This window comes from Leishmania martiniquensis, chromosome 25 (genome assembly GCF_017916325.1).
Source record: "Leishmania martiniquensis isolate LSCM1 chromosome 25, whole genome shotgun sequence".
In the NCBI taxonomy this organism is placed as follows: domain Eukaryota; phylum Euglenozoa; class Kinetoplastea; order Trypanosomatida; family Trypanosomatidae; genus Leishmania; species Leishmania martiniquensis.
Window position 1 is genome coordinate 336,739 of NC_090160.1, and position 15,147 is coordinate 351,885.

At 61.7% G+C, this 15,147-nt stretch overlaps 5 protein-coding genes across 5 annotated transcripts; all 5 read left to right on the forward strand.

Annotated features, from left to right (window-relative positions):
* Window positions 1–172: 172 nt before the first annotated feature.
* On the forward strand, window positions 173–4,651 carry LSCM1_05290 (uncharacterized protein; the record flags this gene model as incomplete). The annotated part of the gene is made up of 1 exon (XM_067322761.1): window positions 173–4,651. One exon carries the CDS (start codon window positions 173–175, stop codon window positions 4,649–4,651), a length of 4,479 nt encoding a protein of 1,492 aa, XP_067178126.1.
* Window positions 4,652–5,235: 584 nt separating this feature from the next.
* On the forward strand, window positions 5,236–6,006 carry LSCM1_05291 (uncharacterized protein; the record flags this gene model as incomplete). Its single annotated transcript, XM_067322762.1, has 1 exon — window positions 5,236–6,006. One exon carries the CDS (start codon window positions 5,236–5,238, stop codon window positions 6,004–6,006), a length of 771 nt encoding a protein of 256 aa, XP_067178127.1.
* A 707-nt stretch (window positions 6,007–6,713) lies between these two features.
* On the forward strand, window positions 6,714–7,670 carry LSCM1_05292 (uncharacterized protein; the record flags this gene model as incomplete). Its single annotated transcript, XM_067322763.1, has 1 exon — window positions 6,714–7,670. The coding sequence occupies one exon, from the start codon at window positions 6,714–6,716 to the stop codon at window positions 7,668–7,670; it is 957 nt and encodes a 318-aa protein (XP_067178128.1).
* A 631-nt stretch (window positions 7,671–8,301) lies between these two features.
* Window positions 8,302–8,835, forward strand: LSCM1_05293 (uncharacterized protein; the record flags this gene model as incomplete). Its single annotated transcript, XM_067322764.1, has 1 exon — window positions 8,302–8,835. The coding sequence occupies one exon, from the start codon at window positions 8,302–8,304 to the stop codon at window positions 8,833–8,835; it is 534 nt and encodes a 177-aa protein (XP_067178129.1).
* Window positions 8,836–10,743: 1,908 nt separating this feature from the next.
* On the forward strand, window positions 10,744–13,323 carry LSCM1_05294 (uncharacterized protein; the record flags this gene model as incomplete). The annotated part of the gene is made up of 1 exon (XM_067322765.1): window positions 10,744–13,323. The coding sequence occupies one exon, from the start codon at window positions 10,744–10,746 to the stop codon at window positions 13,321–13,323; it is 2,580 nt and encodes an 859-aa protein (XP_067178130.1).
* Between the last annotated feature and the right edge of the window lie 1,824 nt (window positions 13,324–15,147).

The following is a 15,147-nucleotide window of genomic DNA, read 5'->3' on the forward strand; positions in this document are numbered from 1 at the left end:
GGGTACCATCCCACACAGCTCACGCAGTAGGCAGTAAGTGGCTCCCATCACACCGCCAAAAAAAAAGCGGCAGCAGCGCCGACTCCGTCATCGCTGCGTTCGGCTCCGCACCTTTCCGCGTGCTCATCGGCCCCTTATCTCGTTTCCCTTCCGCGCTGACGCGTCGAGCGCGATGACGTCAAAGCCGCATGGCGCCCCTCCGCGGATGTTGTACAGCTCGCCGAGTCGCACACAGGAGCTGACTGCGCTCGACGCGTCGCCCACCTCGTTACCGCCACGTCAGAGCATCGTGCACGGGCCACTCGCCACCACGACAGTGATTACCACCATCGTGGAGGAGGACGCTAAAGTGGATAAGAACGTTGGCCGCCACCATCCTCATGGCGGCCGCATAACCACTGCACCTGCTTCCGTGCGTGACAGGGACGGTGGCTCTGCACCGCGGCAAAGCCCTCGGCGGCTCCAACCGCGACCACCACAGCCAACGCAGTGCTCGCAGCGCGCCGGATCTCGCGCCCAGGACACCGATGAAACGGATCTCCGCGACTTGCGGCAGACACGCTCCCTCTTCCTTTGCGGACGTGGTCTTCTCTCTCTACGCCACATTCAGCACTTGCCAGAGATGCTGTCGCTGCGCTTCCTTAGCGTTCACATGAATAGCATCAAGGCGCTGGAGAGCGGCTGCCTGCGCACGCTTCGACACTTGGTGGAGCTTGACTTGAGCGCCAATGAGCTACGAGAGATACCGCCGGGGTGCTGGGAAGGGCTTGGACATCTCGAGCGCCTGAACCTGTCCAGCAATCAGCTGACTCGCCTTGGTCCGGCTGCCTTCAGCGCCCTCGCCTCGCTTCAGTGGCTTGCCCTCGGCTTCAACAGCATCAGCGACGTGACAGGGCTGCGCTCGGTTCCCGCGTCCGCGCCGCTAGCCTATGTGGACCTGTGCGCCAACCGTATCGCAACCCTGGGTGAGGTCATGGATGCCCTCACGCCTCACAGAGCGCATCTGCAGGAGCTTCGGCTGGAGTCGCCGCCGTCGCCATCGTCCATGCCAACGGCAGCGGCAGACGGTGGCGTTTCCTCTTCCTCCACCACGGGAAGTGCGCCGCTTACCGACGGTGGGGGCGGCGCCGTCGCGCATTGGCCCATCCAGCAAAATCCATGCTGCCTCTCCACAGGCGCTGCCACGCAGGGCGCGAGCGGGGTCAGGGAGCGGAGCGGTGGCGCTGCCGGTGGTCGGGGCCAAAGCGGAGTCAGCGGCGCCGCTCGCAGCGTTCCTGCCGCAGCAAACTACATGGAGGAGCTGCTGTGGTACTTTCCGCGTCTGCTCGTGGTGAATGGCATCTCCTACGGCGTGGACCCCTTGCACTTCCTTCGTCAGCAGCGCCAGTCCCGGGAGCTGGCGGCTACAGAGGAGGAGGCGAGCGCGACTGATGCCACGGCGGCTGTGGCGGCTGCGTCGCCCCTCTCACGGCTGCGCAGTGTGGACGAGAGGAAGCGGAGCCCTTCTCTGCATCGCGTGAGCGGTGCGGAGAGCCCGCAGGTAGGGCTGGAGAGACTCGACGACGACGAAACAGTGAGTCACGCGTTTGCAGAACTGCTGAGGAGACCTCTTCCACACCCCCTGCCGTCGTCCTCCTCGTCATCGACGCGATCGCCCTCTTCCGCGTTGTCCGAGAGTCCCAAGACGCGGCGCCGAAGTCGCCATCGCACGAGCAGCAGGAGGCGAGCGCGCAGTTCATCGAAGCACCGTAGCCGCGCCTCCGCGTCCCTCTCTCCCGCGCCTCGGGAGTCGTCTCCGCACCGTCATCGCGCAGCTGCTGCGCCGGTGGCAGCGGGTCAAATAGGGCAAGACTCGGGGTGGATGGCGCTCCCATCCGAACGAGCAGCGCTTGCCATGGCGAGCCCGATTCCACCGCAGCCGGGCGAACACGCACCACCATATTCAGCGGTGGCGTTGGCGCCTCAGAAGGCCCCAGGTATGATCGTGAAAAACGCCGCCGCCGCTGGCGCCGCGAGCAAGAGGGAGGCGCCACTGCGACCTAGGCAACGGCCCAACTCCGCGAAGCCGCGTCGTGCTTCTCTGCGCCGTCACTCGGCATCGAACACCTCGTCTTCCGCAACATCGCCATCCTCCGCCACTGCGCCCTCGCCGGCCGAAGTGTCAACGGCGGTACCGCAGTATCGTCCGCGAAAGCAGCAGCCGCAGGCAGCGCTGTCGTCAACGGGCGCAGCGGCCCTGCATGCGCGCAAGCTCCACTTCGAGGCAGCGGCGGTGACGTCGGCTCAGGAGGTGTCTCGAGCATCCTCTGCAACTCTATCAACGGGGCAACTGATGCCGTCGGGTGAGAAGAGCACCGAGCTGAGTCTTCTCCAGGTGTCCCCTTCCCCGGCTGGTGTCACCGACAGCAGCGACGTGTCGCCGCCTGCCACGGCAACGTGTGGGCAGCGTGAGCACGGAGACGGCGGCAGCAACGGCGGGAGTCACCCAAAGCATGGCCGCGTTGCCACGACCACCGCTGATGGAACCGCCAGCCGCGTCGCCGTGGAGAATTGCGTGACTCTCGATGCTCCGCCTCCTCTTGCCGCCACCAGCTCAGCTGCGGCTCTACGGTGGCGGCCGAAGCGGATCTCACGTGGGACTTGGACAGAGTGGGGTGCAGAGACACCATCGTCCGTGTCGCTTGTTGCAAAACTGACGGCACAGGTGGAGCAACTGCAAGAGCAGCTAGCTCTGCGTGCCACAATGATCAGCGACCTGCGGCGAAACCTTGACCTCACCCGGACCCAATACGTCGAGGGGCAGCGCGAGGCCCAGCAGCGGCAACAACAGCTCCGCTGTCAGGTATCAGCATTGAAGGACGAGCTGGCGCGGCGGGGCGAAGAGGTGACAATTTTGCAGCGCACGCAGCAAGCGCAACTGAACCGAGCCGTAGACTCCGTCAAGGCGGAATGGATGCGGCGACTCGAGGCGGCAGAGCATGACAGCGCCAAAGCCTATGCGGAAGCGGTGGCAGCATGGGAAAGGCGTCTAGCACGCGCCGAAGAAGAGAAGCTGCATACGCAGCAGACCGTCACCGTGAAAGTAGCGCAACTGGCGACGCTCCAGCGGCAGACAAGCGCCATGGAGACGGAGATGCAGGCTGTACGAGACCGTGCTGTTATGCATCAGCGACACTGGGCTGCACGGGCCGGGCTGCTGCTGGCCGAGGCCGACAATCGGCGCTTGCTGTTGACTGCCGCGGCGGCCTCACGTGAGCAGCTGTGCCATTCGTTTGCTGACGGAGTCGTGCGTCTCCACGCAGAGGTGTTGCACGAGGCTGACCGAGGCCGAGAGCAGGCGGAGAAGGCGCTGCAAATGCAGCTGGCCACCTGGAGGGCGCAGGTGACCGTGTACGAGGACGCCATTCGCCACGCTGCGTCTGAGGCGCGCAGCACCGTCATGGGGAGGAACGATGCAGAGCACTTGTCGCCGCTTCAAGCGGCACCGACGTCGTCTGCCCTGACCGCAGCGCTGCCGATGTCGCTGGTCACCACCCCATCTCGGACGCTCGCAGGCGAGACAGCAGCGCAGCTACAGCCGGTCGCTCCCAGCGACCGTGGCAAGCGCAACCAGGCCGCCAGCTCGCCCGATATGCAAGAGGGCAACCACAGGGATAGGATGTCGCCGGCGGCGGGGAGGGCGGTTGCAGAAGGAAGTGCCCTGATGTTGACCCCCACCATCGAGTCCCCATGTGTGGACCTTAGCGAACACTGTGGCCACGCCCCAGCAGCGTCATGCGGAGCTGCTTCCAATGCGTTAGCGCAGATGGCTGGCGTGGACGCCAACGATACTCTAACAGAGTACTGGAGGGGCGCGTGCGCGCGTGTCGAGGCGCAGCTGCATCGCGTGGAGGCCGCCCTGCAGGTCGCCACTCACACCCAGCAGTCCATGGCGGCGGAGAACACGCGCCTCCTCAGCCAGGTCGAGGCGCTGGAGGCGGGGAAGAAGGCGCTGGCATCCCTTCAATCCACATCTGGGGCTGCCATTCAGGAGCGAGACAACTTACTGCGCACGCTGCACACACTGCGAGCCGACATGGAAAGGAAAGACGCCGCCTTGGACGCGCTGGAAGAGGAGGCGCACGCGAAACTGAACGAGAAGCGCCACCGCATTGCCGAGCTTGAGGAGACTGTGGAGGCGCTCACAACACAGCAGACGCGTGCAACAGAGTTGAACGCGTCTATTCGCGGAGAGCTAGAGGCAGCGCAGGCGACGGTCGAACGCCTCCAGCAAGAGCTGGCCGATGAGAAAGAGCGCTGCAAGGCGTTGACGCAACAGCAGCAGGCTGGGCAGGTGCCCGACTTGGAGCGGAAGCAGCGTGAGCTTTTCGAGCTCCTCGCAACCCGCAACGCCGAGGCCCACCAGCATCAGCTTGAGAAGAAGACGCTGGTGCACACCCTCACCATCGCGCGTGAACAGCTCGTACGGCTGTATGAGTCCCACCAACATCTCTCCAGTGCGCACGCGAGCGCCAGGGAGGAGGTCACGAGGCTACAAACGGAGCTCGACGCCGCGCAGCGGCAGGTGCGTGACATTCAGGAGGCGAGCCGCGCAAAGCAGAAGGCCACCTTCGAAGTGCTGTCCCACCTGATGACGAACAGCGCACTGTAGCTGCTTGAAATGGATCGGGTAGAGAGGGGAGGGGGGGTGAAGGGATGCGGATGAGCGTTGGTACTGAATGCAGACATCGCCATTCCTCACCGTGTCGCTTAAGCTCCTCTCATGCGCCGCGTGCAGACACTTTCCACGAAATGCGCAAGACGACAAGAGAGATAAAAGAAAAGAGGCAAAGAAGAAATTCGGCGATGCCGCCGTCCACACGAAATGGCGTGGCCCTTAGCGGTGATGCTCTATGCTCCCACAGTTGTGTGTGTATGTGTGGGGGGGGGGGGCTTTTTCAACGACCCCTTCACACGTGCACAAAGGCCACACATCCGTGCGTCCAGCGCTGGCGTCCCATGCGAGGCGTTTTTGCCGCCTCTCTCACCACCACTCTCCCTCCCCTCTCGCACACACTGAAACGCCCAAGTCAGCCGTCGAAGCGGTTTGGCCATCCACTCCGGCAGCACTCAGAGGCCGAAGCAGACAGGCCGAAAGTGAGCGGCGCTCTGCTCTTTTTTTCTGTCTTGTCCTCGCGTTCGCGTCTTCACAGGATTTGCCTCTCCCCCGCCCCTCTGCTGTGTCGCACATCCGATATGAAGCGTCTTGGCCGCCACCGCGCCATCGTATGTGGCTCGGCCAGCCTCGCTGCCGCTATCAACGCCTCTAGCACGCGATCGTGTGACATCGGAGGCGGTGGCTGCTCCTGCACGGCGGCCTCGCCCCTCGTCACGGCGAGGCGAGGGAGGTTCTACCGGCCGCTGGTGAACCAGGGTATCAACCTGTGGCGCTCCCGCATGGGCCGACTCCACAAGGGGTGGATGACGTGGGAGTACAATCGCAACGTCATGCCCGACCCGCGGCCGTTCCCGGAGCCGGCGGTGAACAATTACTACGGTCGATCGCGCATCTGGAACCCGATCGCTGGCAAGATTGGCGTTGTCAATCGCAAGGCAGAAGAGTGGGGATGGCCACATCAACGTCCACCGCCAACAGGCCTGCGACGGTCACCGGAGTACTTTCCCTTCTTCTTCAGCCGTTACTTTCCCGACGTCGAGGTGCGACTGGTGCTGGACAGCGTCCTGAACAACGAGACGACCAGGCCCGTCTTTCACATCCCGCAGGACATGTCGAAGCAGGAGCTTGTGAACTACCTCAGAAACATCTATAACATCGATAACGTCGTCCGCATCAGCGTGCGCAACATGCGCGGGCGGCGCTTCAAGAACGAGGTTGGCGAGATCAAGAGCCTGCCGGACTACAAGGTGGCAGTGGTCGAGCTCGACTCGCCGGTATCCGTTGTGTTTAAGCAGATCAAGGGCACGGAGGATACCCCCGACAACAAGCCAACAGCGCAACTCGCGTAAGGTGCCTCAGGGGCTTGTGAATGCTCGCACCTGATCTCTTTTTACAGGTTGCCACCGAGGAGAGGCACTAGATGCGCATCGTAGCCGTTTTTGTTGCTGTTGGTGGGAGGAGGAGATGGGGGAAGCCGCTGGGCATTGGTCTTGATGGAGCTCTGCGCTGACGTGGCGGCTCTCTGCGTGTCCGTGTTGACAATGGCACACTTCTGATTTTGCGCGTAGTGATACACATACGCACGCATACGCACGACTTGGGTGCGCTGTAGCACCTTCGCATGTGCAGAAAAGAAATACGAGCCGCGTGTCTCTTGCCATGCCTGGCGTGGAGAGGTTCCGGTGGCCGTGGCGGCGAGAGTGGCCATCACTGCTCGCATGCGTCTCCCTCCGCTGTGCCACACATGTGGAGATGTGCCGGGTCCTCCTCCGGGAACCCTCCCGTGGCTGATCGTCCCCTTGGCACGCGCCCCGCACTTCCGCCGCACCTGCGCTCCCGTTCTCTCTGTATGAGCGGGTTGAGGCACCCGCGCGCACCTGTCTGGTGATCGCGTCCAAGGGTCGAAGGGGAACATGGCCCATACAGTGCTTCCAGCCCCCCACCCCACACTCACTCGCTCGCCCCACACTTTTCCTACATTACACTTTGAGCTGCATCTTATACACACACAGGCACAAAAGAGCATCTCTCTCTGTGTGTGTGTGTGCTGCTTGTCATGGCCGTCTCCAAGACGGTCTGTCGGGCCTGCCTCGCAGCCTACGCGGCCTTCATGCTAACGATCACTACAGTGTACCTCTGGCGGCGATCGGGGGTACTACTCCACTTGAGTGAGGTCCGAGAGGAGTTGCCGCATGGCCGTGTCGGTCGCGCTGAGGTGGAAGGCAACGCCTTCGCCGATTCGGGCGGCGCCGAGTACATCTTCGTCGCGTGTTACCTTGTTTTGCATCTCATCTCTCTTCCACTGTTTCTCTTTGGTCACAAGTCCGGCGTGAAAATGGTGGTCGGCTGCGCGTTGCTGGTGTCGTGCGCCGTCATTTATATCGTCGCTTTCGGGTCTGTCATTTTGCACTGGCGTCTCGAGCAGCTGCATCAGCAGCGCTCCCTCGTCTCCTCCGAGACTGTGGCGGCGCTCCAGGCCAAGCAGGAGGGGCCTCAACCGTATCGATTAGAGGCGGACTACATGGACAGTGCCACCGCCCTCGCTGGCGCAGCACCGTCCCTGTCTCAGGCGGATCAGCGTGAGGTGTCTCGTGCATCTGCCAAGGGCCGCAGTGGCAGCTGGGGCAAGTGCGGTGCAGCGCAGGGGCACGCGGGTGAACCTTTTTCGTATGGAAGCCTCGGCTGGGCGGTTCTGGAAAGCTTGGCGGACGTGCTGGCCGCTATCATCGGCGGCCCCGGGAGTACTACGGACGATGGAAGCATCCATGTCCGCTCCGATGGTGCGCCCTTTAGTGGAATATTTCGCCTCAGCCTCCTTCTGTTGAACTGCGGTGGCTTTGCGCTTTCAATGTGGGGTGCCGTCTTATTCAATGGCGCCTCTGCCTCCACATATGCGCCCGCACCAATCTCGAATGCAGAGCTTGCGGCCTCGGCACTCTCCCAGTCGTCCGCCTTGGTGGACTCAGAAGCCCCTGCGGCCTTACCTGCCGTACAGGCAAAGAAGCATCAGTAGGGCCGGTGCCGTCCTTCTTCCCTTTTTTCCCTCTCTCCTCCTCCCCAAGTTGCCGCCGGTGCGGCCTCGCTGCTGTAATTGCTGTTTGTCGCGTGCAGACGCACCTGTCTGCTCTGACTGTGAGATTGAGTGCTGAATGCGATAGACGAGTGCGCCGATGCATACCAACCACCTGTGCGGCATGCGCATGAGAGCGCGCTGCGTGAGGGCATGCGCGCATAAGGATACTGCATCCTCAGCCGAGCTGCCGACGTGTACCTGGCGACCCTTTTTGTGTGACTGTATGTGGGCAGCGAAGTGTTGTCAGGTCCGCGGAGCTGTGTGAGACGGTCAAGAGGCCCCGTCCTCCAGCATCTGCTTGCGGCGCAGCATTGGGCCCAGACTTTTTCGTACGCGACAGGCGCACCTTCAGCGCACTGACTGCGCGCCTCCGCCGCCTCCTCCTCCCCACGTATGGTATTTATTTCCGCTTTTTTTTCGACCGCCGCCGCCACCGACACCACCATCGCCTCGATCCACACGCACACACACATACACACAGAGGATTCTTCCCCGCCTTCTCAGCCTTCCGCCACTCTTCACCTTTCGCTCGTCCAACCACAAGCCCTCACCGCCCTTTCCTTTACGCATAATGTCCTACAAGCCCCACTACCCCACCGTTTCCACCAACCCCCGGGTTTGGATGGACATCGAAATCGGCGGCAAGCCCGCCGGTCGCGTGACAATGGAGCTCTTTGCGGACGCCGTCCCCAAGACGGCCGAGAACTTCCGCGCGCTGTGCACGGGCGAGAAGGGCTTCGGCTACGCCGGTTGCCCGTTCCACCGCATCATCCCAGATTTCATGTGCCAGGGCGGCGACTTCACCAACGGCAACGGTACTGGCGGCAAGTCGATCTTCGGCAGCAAGTTTTCGGATGAGTCCTTCGCTGGCAAGGCCGGCAAGCACTTCGGCCCGGGCACGCTGTCGATGGCCAACGCCGGTCCGAACACAAACGGCTCTCAGTTCTTTCTGTGCACGGCACTCACGAGCTGGCTGGACGGCAAGCACGTCGTCTTTGGCCAGGTGCTGGAAGGCTATGACGTCGTCAAGGCGATGGAGCTTGTCGGCAGTCGCAGCGGCTCCACCACGCAGCCCGTGCGCGTGTCCGCTTGCGGGCAGGTGTAGAGGAGCTGCAACGTAGGCTCTGCGGCGGTGCGAGACAGAGAAGAGCGAGGGCAGGTGAAAGAAGGGGTGGTCTGGTCCACGAACGCAAAGGCAATGAGGGGCGAGAGTGGGTGAGTGGTGGTGAAGTCGCATCTGCCGCAACGCGTCTCTGTGCATGCGAAACGCAAGGGAGGAGAGATGCGCACGCACACACCGAAGAGAACGCGCAGACTTCCGTCAGTCACCCCCCTCCTTTTTTTTGCCGAATCCTTCCTGAGCCACTCCACTTGCCACCGCGTCTTTGCCGTCCTATCCCCTCCCCTCCCCATGCTCGACCAATCTCGTATCGGTTTTCGTACTGCCTCTGTGTGTGTGTGTGTGTGTGCGTATACGTCTGTGTCGACCTATTCGCCTCTTTTCTTCTTCGGTTTCACTATATGTTTCTTTGTTTGTGTGTGTGAGGGTGCAGAGGGTGGGGAGTCGTAGACAGCCGTTGTGAAAGATGGATGTGATTCGGTGCATGGAGAAAGGGGCCTGAAAGGGCGAACGCAGCACGCACCTTGGACAGCCCTCATCTCCGCGCATCCTCAGCTGGTGCGACCCCTCTGCCCTCCGCAGATATGCAAGTACACACTCTCCTCTCCATGATGCCAACGATCATCGGCCCCTCCTCACTCTCGCACATACATATGCGCATGCACGCATATGAAACGTTTATATATATATGTGTGTGCGTGTGACAGAGCAGTGCACGAGCGGAGCAGATTTCGCAGCAGGCGCATTGATGTCCTCTCAGGCATCCCCCCTTTTTTTAAAGCACCTGTTCGCATTGAAGGCAGTCGAAAGGACCGGAAAGAAGAGTGAAGGAATCGGAGCGCATACCGCTCACATGCAAAACGCGCTTGCGCATGCGCAACGGCGCTGTCTCTCTCACCCCTACCTCTGCGCCCCCGTGTGTTTACATGTGTGTGTGTGAGAGAGAGGGAGGGAGCGGCCCAGTAGTCATAGCAGTGCGTCGCATGAATCGCTGTCTCCCCCCCTTCTCCTTCGTGAAGGGGCGACAAGCAAAAGAGGGAACGCGCCAGCGCACACATACACACACACGCATTCAGGCGAGAGAGGGGGGTGGCCTCACCTTGACGGAAGGGGAGGGGGGAAGAGGAAAAAAAAGTAGGCACACCCGTTTTGTGTCAGTCGCTCCCTTCCCTCTCTTCCTTCGCTAGGCTGCTGCTGCTGCTGCTGCCTCTGGCGCCGAGCATTCCCAACGGCGTCACGCTCTCCCTCACTCTTTTTCTCTCGACGTCTCATTCATACTGTATTCGCCCCGCCGTACACCTCCTCCCCCTCTCCTCTCTCCTCCCTCCTCCCTCACGGCCGCCATCAACGCTGACATCGTCACGTGCAGTATAGACGGCAACATACGTGTGGCACCTCTATGGCTGTACTCTTCCTCAGTCATCACTTTCACATTCCTGCGCCATACAGCTTCGACTTACGTTGCCCACGCACGAGTAGCGCGCATCATCGCACAGAGAGTCATCATAGACGCACATCTTCCAGACACGCACAGCGCTCGCCTTCTCTCTATCACACAGACACACACACATACACACAGAGAAAAAAAGAGAGATAAATACATAGAAAAACGCAGAGACGTGCACACGCAAGCAGCGCAGACGCCTCCGTGAAAGTGTGTCTGCGTGAAAGTGCGTGCGTGTGTGTGTGTGTGTCGGGCAGCGCGGGTACGTCGCTTCAGCTATTCTTTTCCATTATAGGTTCAATCTCTCGACTGAGGGACAGCGCACATACTTGCATAGATAGATCGATAAATCGACCCATCGCCGCTTTTCCACTTTCCCTTTCTCTACGACTCAACGTTTCTGTGTCAGGCCACGCGGCGAGAATCGGTCCTCCCCTCCCCATACCCCAATGCAGCCGCAACAGCAGCAGAGTGTCACGACACCGCAGCGCGCGCCTCAGGGTGGCGACAATGGCGAAGATGCCAACATGCGTGTGAAACACACACCACAGAACGCTGGGATCCCTCTGCAAGATAGTCCATCGCAGTCGCCGGCGCCGCGCTTCCCCAGCGAGGGCCTATTCTCCTCTGCGCTCCAGCGGCCGCAGCAGGACCAAGAGCGCGGTGGCACATCGTTGAGCGACCGTCGCCCGCCATCCTCACAGCCTCGCGAGCGCTTTCATGCACGTCAGAGACGCCGCCAACAGAAGCAACAGCAGCAGCCTCACCCAAGCGATGGCGTACGCAGCCAGCGAGGGGATGGAGAGCGTGGCAGCAGCGGCATTTGCCCTGACTGGCGGCAGCGAGCGGTGCCGTGGAACACCGCGGCCACTCTCAGCGGCGGCCATGCCCGTCCGCGCAAGTCGACGCCGCCTGGAAACTCGCCCGACGAGGAACGGCGCCGCAGCCAGCGTGAGAAGCAGATTCAGTTTGGGTACGCTACGGAAGGGTATACCAACATGAAGCGGCTCATCGCACACGATCCGCTGCTGAGGAGCGGCGGCCTCCTCCCGCTTTCGCCGCCGGAAATCGTCAAAGGCAGCAAGCGGTTGTGGGATATTCAACTCCGCAAATGGCGTCGAGCACTGCACATGTTCGACTACGTGTTCATCGATGGTGAAGATGACCCGGCAACGCGGGCAACGGTGCTGGAAGAGCAGCGGCAGCAGTGGGTGAGCGAGGCGTTCACCGAGATGCCGCGTGAGGCGCGGCTGAGGATCGACCTCGACACCCTGCGCCACGTCCAGCACTCCTCCACCGTGCCGCGCAAGATCCCCGTGGAGGACGATCTGCGGTGCATCCTGCGAAGCGACGACTGCTACGAGTCCGTCCGCAGTGTTGTACCGCAGAGTGCGTCCTCGCTGACCAAGGGGACCGATATCAGCCCCCTCGAGGCGGGCATCAAGATACACATCGCACCCTCGGCTGCGGTGTTGCAGCGGCAGCAGGCGCAATTCGAAATGCTGCAGCGACTGTCCTCCCTTCACCAACAGCAGCAGCACGTGCTCGCCACAGAAGTGGCACAGAAAGGCATGGAGACAAGCTCGCACAGCCCGAGCGCCCCGCCAGTGTCAGGGGAAACGGTCGAGTGCGCCTCTGCCCAGCGGCCCGCCGAGCTCTCACCAAGCCCACGCCGCCCACCGCTACCTCTGCAGGCGACCTTGCGTGTGTCGTGCCCCGCTCAACGGCAGGGGGCGTGCGAGTCGGCACCGCATCAGCAGCGCGGCGACGGCTCCCAAAACATGCCAAGCAACAGCACCTTCAGTGACAGCTCCATCCCGCGAACCACAGCGAAACTAGTCTCCACAGCATTCAGTAGCGCTGAGACGGCTCCAGGGCTCTCAGTCAGTCAGCATCGTGCTCTGTCCCCATCAGGCAGCTCGGCCCCGGCGTGGGGTGCTTCGCTGGGTGTGCCAGGCGTACCCCCAACAGCTGCGCTGCTGGCGCCGCCTCCTCCATTTTCCGGCGCCCTTCCTTGCACGATGCCAAACACGTGGATGCCTGGAGTGGCCGTATCGCCAACACAGGCAGCGGCCGCTGGCTCCGCCACGGCAACGGTGGCGCCGTCGCTAGTGTCATGGTGCAGCCACTGCGGTCAATGCGTCGACCTCCGACCGCACACCTTCACTGGCGCACCCTACGGAGGCGCGTGTGCCGGCTCCGCCGGCACCCGTGGCGGAATGCCGGTGCCGCCACATCACGTAAACCCAGCTGCCATGGGCGGCTCCAGTGGTGTCATGATGCCGTCGCCCGCGCAGATATGTGGCACAACGCCGTACATGAGCCGCACAACGGCTTCTATCGTGACTGCGGGGGCTACTTACCCTGCTTACTGGCAGATGCCGACACCGCCAATGGTCGAGCGAATCGAAAGCAGAGGCACCGTCGCCACCCGTCACTGCGTTGGCCACAGTCAGCATCGCCAGCTGGAGGCGTGGCAAGACGCCTTCGCAGCTATGCCAACCTCCGTCGCGGGCAGATCTTGTCCACGAGACGGTCGCCATCGCAGCAGTGGAGCCGTCGCTGCAGGCGGCAGAGCGGCGACGCCGCATACAGTGCCGCGGTTTGTCGCGCGGCTATCGATCTCGCCCAACGAGCAGCCACTCGGAGAGCGTCAGTCTGCGGAGCGTTTACACACCGCAGGCGTCACCATTGGCGGCGGATCAGCGGCAACGAAGCCTCTTGCCACAGGCACCCGGGTAGCAGCGGTGGCGCCAACAGCGCAGCAGCAGCAGCCCATGACCTTGAAAGGTGCGACTTCGGCTGTCGGGCGTGTGGAGAAGAGTCAGCCCGTCTTGACTGTCACTCCTGAGCGGATTCTCTTCGGCGTCGGTACCACCGCGGAGGCGACGACAGTAGCACGGCGAGTGGTGGTGGGAACCCAGCAGCAGCCCGATGCGCAGCCGGGCACGCAACTGGGCAAGTCGAGGGCGACACCGGAGATCGAGGAAGCACCAGTCGCTCCTCTTGTTTTCGATGGTGACGAGTAGAAAGGGGGCGGGGTGGGAGGGCCAGGAGCACCGCGCATTGCCATAAAAGGCGGTGGGAGAGGAGGACGAAAAGAGGATAGGGCAGGTTAGGGCACGCTGCGTGTGCGCACAGACTCAGCATCCTCCTCTTGTCCTCCCTCTTCGCTATCCCTATCTGGTCGTCACACGCACACAGAGTGACAGGAGGGGGCGGAACTGAGAGGGGTGTCACAGTTCGCGTTCGGCTGCGGAGAAAGGCGTTCGCGGGAACGAAGGGAGACGGAGGCAAGCAGACAGACCCATCGTCTACTCACAGAAGATGCCGTGGCATACGTGTGAATCCTTTGCAGCCCATTCCTATCCCCCTCTCCCTCTCCTCAGCCCTCTTTTTTTGATGCATCCAATTTTATCTTTGTCATATGATGCTGCACTGCATGCATCCATCGGTGCTCTCTCGCTCTCTCCCATGTGGCGAGCATCATCGAACTGTGGAAAAGGCTGTGGGTGGCAAGGAGGCGAAACACCGTTCTGTGCTGAACTCTATTCACGTGCATGTCTGTAGGGAGAGGAGTCACGGGCGCCTGTGCATGTGAGCAGCGTCGTGTGCAGAAGGTTGTAGGCGTCTCTGTGTGTGTGAGTGTGTGTGTGGAGGGGGTAGAACGGGCTGTGACGGAGGCGGTGGTTTACCTGCATGCGGGCATCATTTTTATAGACTCCTTAGACGCAATCGAGGCTCCGAATGGAATCAGAGGAGAGGAATGGAACGAACGAGGGTCCGGCGCAGCGTTAATGCAGAAAAGCGGCACACGCTTCTCGCGTTCTCGGCACAGGGTTGTGCAGAGGGAGGAGAGGAAAAGAGGGTCATCGCACGTTATGCAGACACACGCGCGTGCAAAGAGGTGCCGCGGACACATAAGACAAGCCCAAGGGCATAATAAAGTTTCTCCGTTCTTGGTATGTGTAATGTCTGGGTGTGTAGGGTGGCGAGCAGAGAGGGCAAGCGGCGGAGGGGGTTCGTGGCGCACGTCTCTCGATGAGGAGCCCTCCTTCCCCTCCTGTGCTGCGACGCCTTATCGGTGGCGGGCCCCCGCCTCACTTCCGCGTCACTGCGAATCTCCCTCTCCCCACCCCACCCATGTCTGGTCTACCTGCGTGTCTTTTCTGGCCCTCTCGTTGCTGTTTCACGTGCCTTTTTGTCTTCGCCAGAACGGTCGCGCCGATGACGAAGCAGAAAATCCTCACACAGGTGGGCAGACAGAATGACGGACACGCACATGTACGCGCAGATGCGTTCCTGTAAGCAAAGAGCAACGAAGAGTATCGCCAGCGCGAGGTGTGACGACGTTCACGACGAGGGAAGAAGCAACGCTGCAGCAAGGAGATAGGTATATACATATATATATATATGCTCGCGTGGCTGACGGCAACCTATGCGGATGAGTATGCGCCGGTAAAGGCTGCCTGCTCTGCCCGGGGGCGTGCGCGTCTCCCCTCCCCTTAGCGTCTGTGTGTGTGTGTGGTTCGCATTCCCATCACCCCTACCACTCTACCCCCCCTCATTCCACCTCCACCAACACATGCACACGCGGCTGTGCAGTTCCCCAGAGGCTTCTAATCGCTCGCACTTCTCTGCAACGCTGCTGCCCTAACCTTTTCATCGATCCGCTCTCCCTCGCTCGCCCCTCTGCCCTGCATCATCGGTTGCTCATGGACATGCACGCGGCCCTCTCTTCCGACCCTCAAAATCTCAGGCCTTCGGCTGCGGCTCTGCAGACTGCCCCTGCACAAGTGCACAGATACACACGAGGTGTGCAGTGAGCTTCAGACCCCCCCTCATATTTTCTG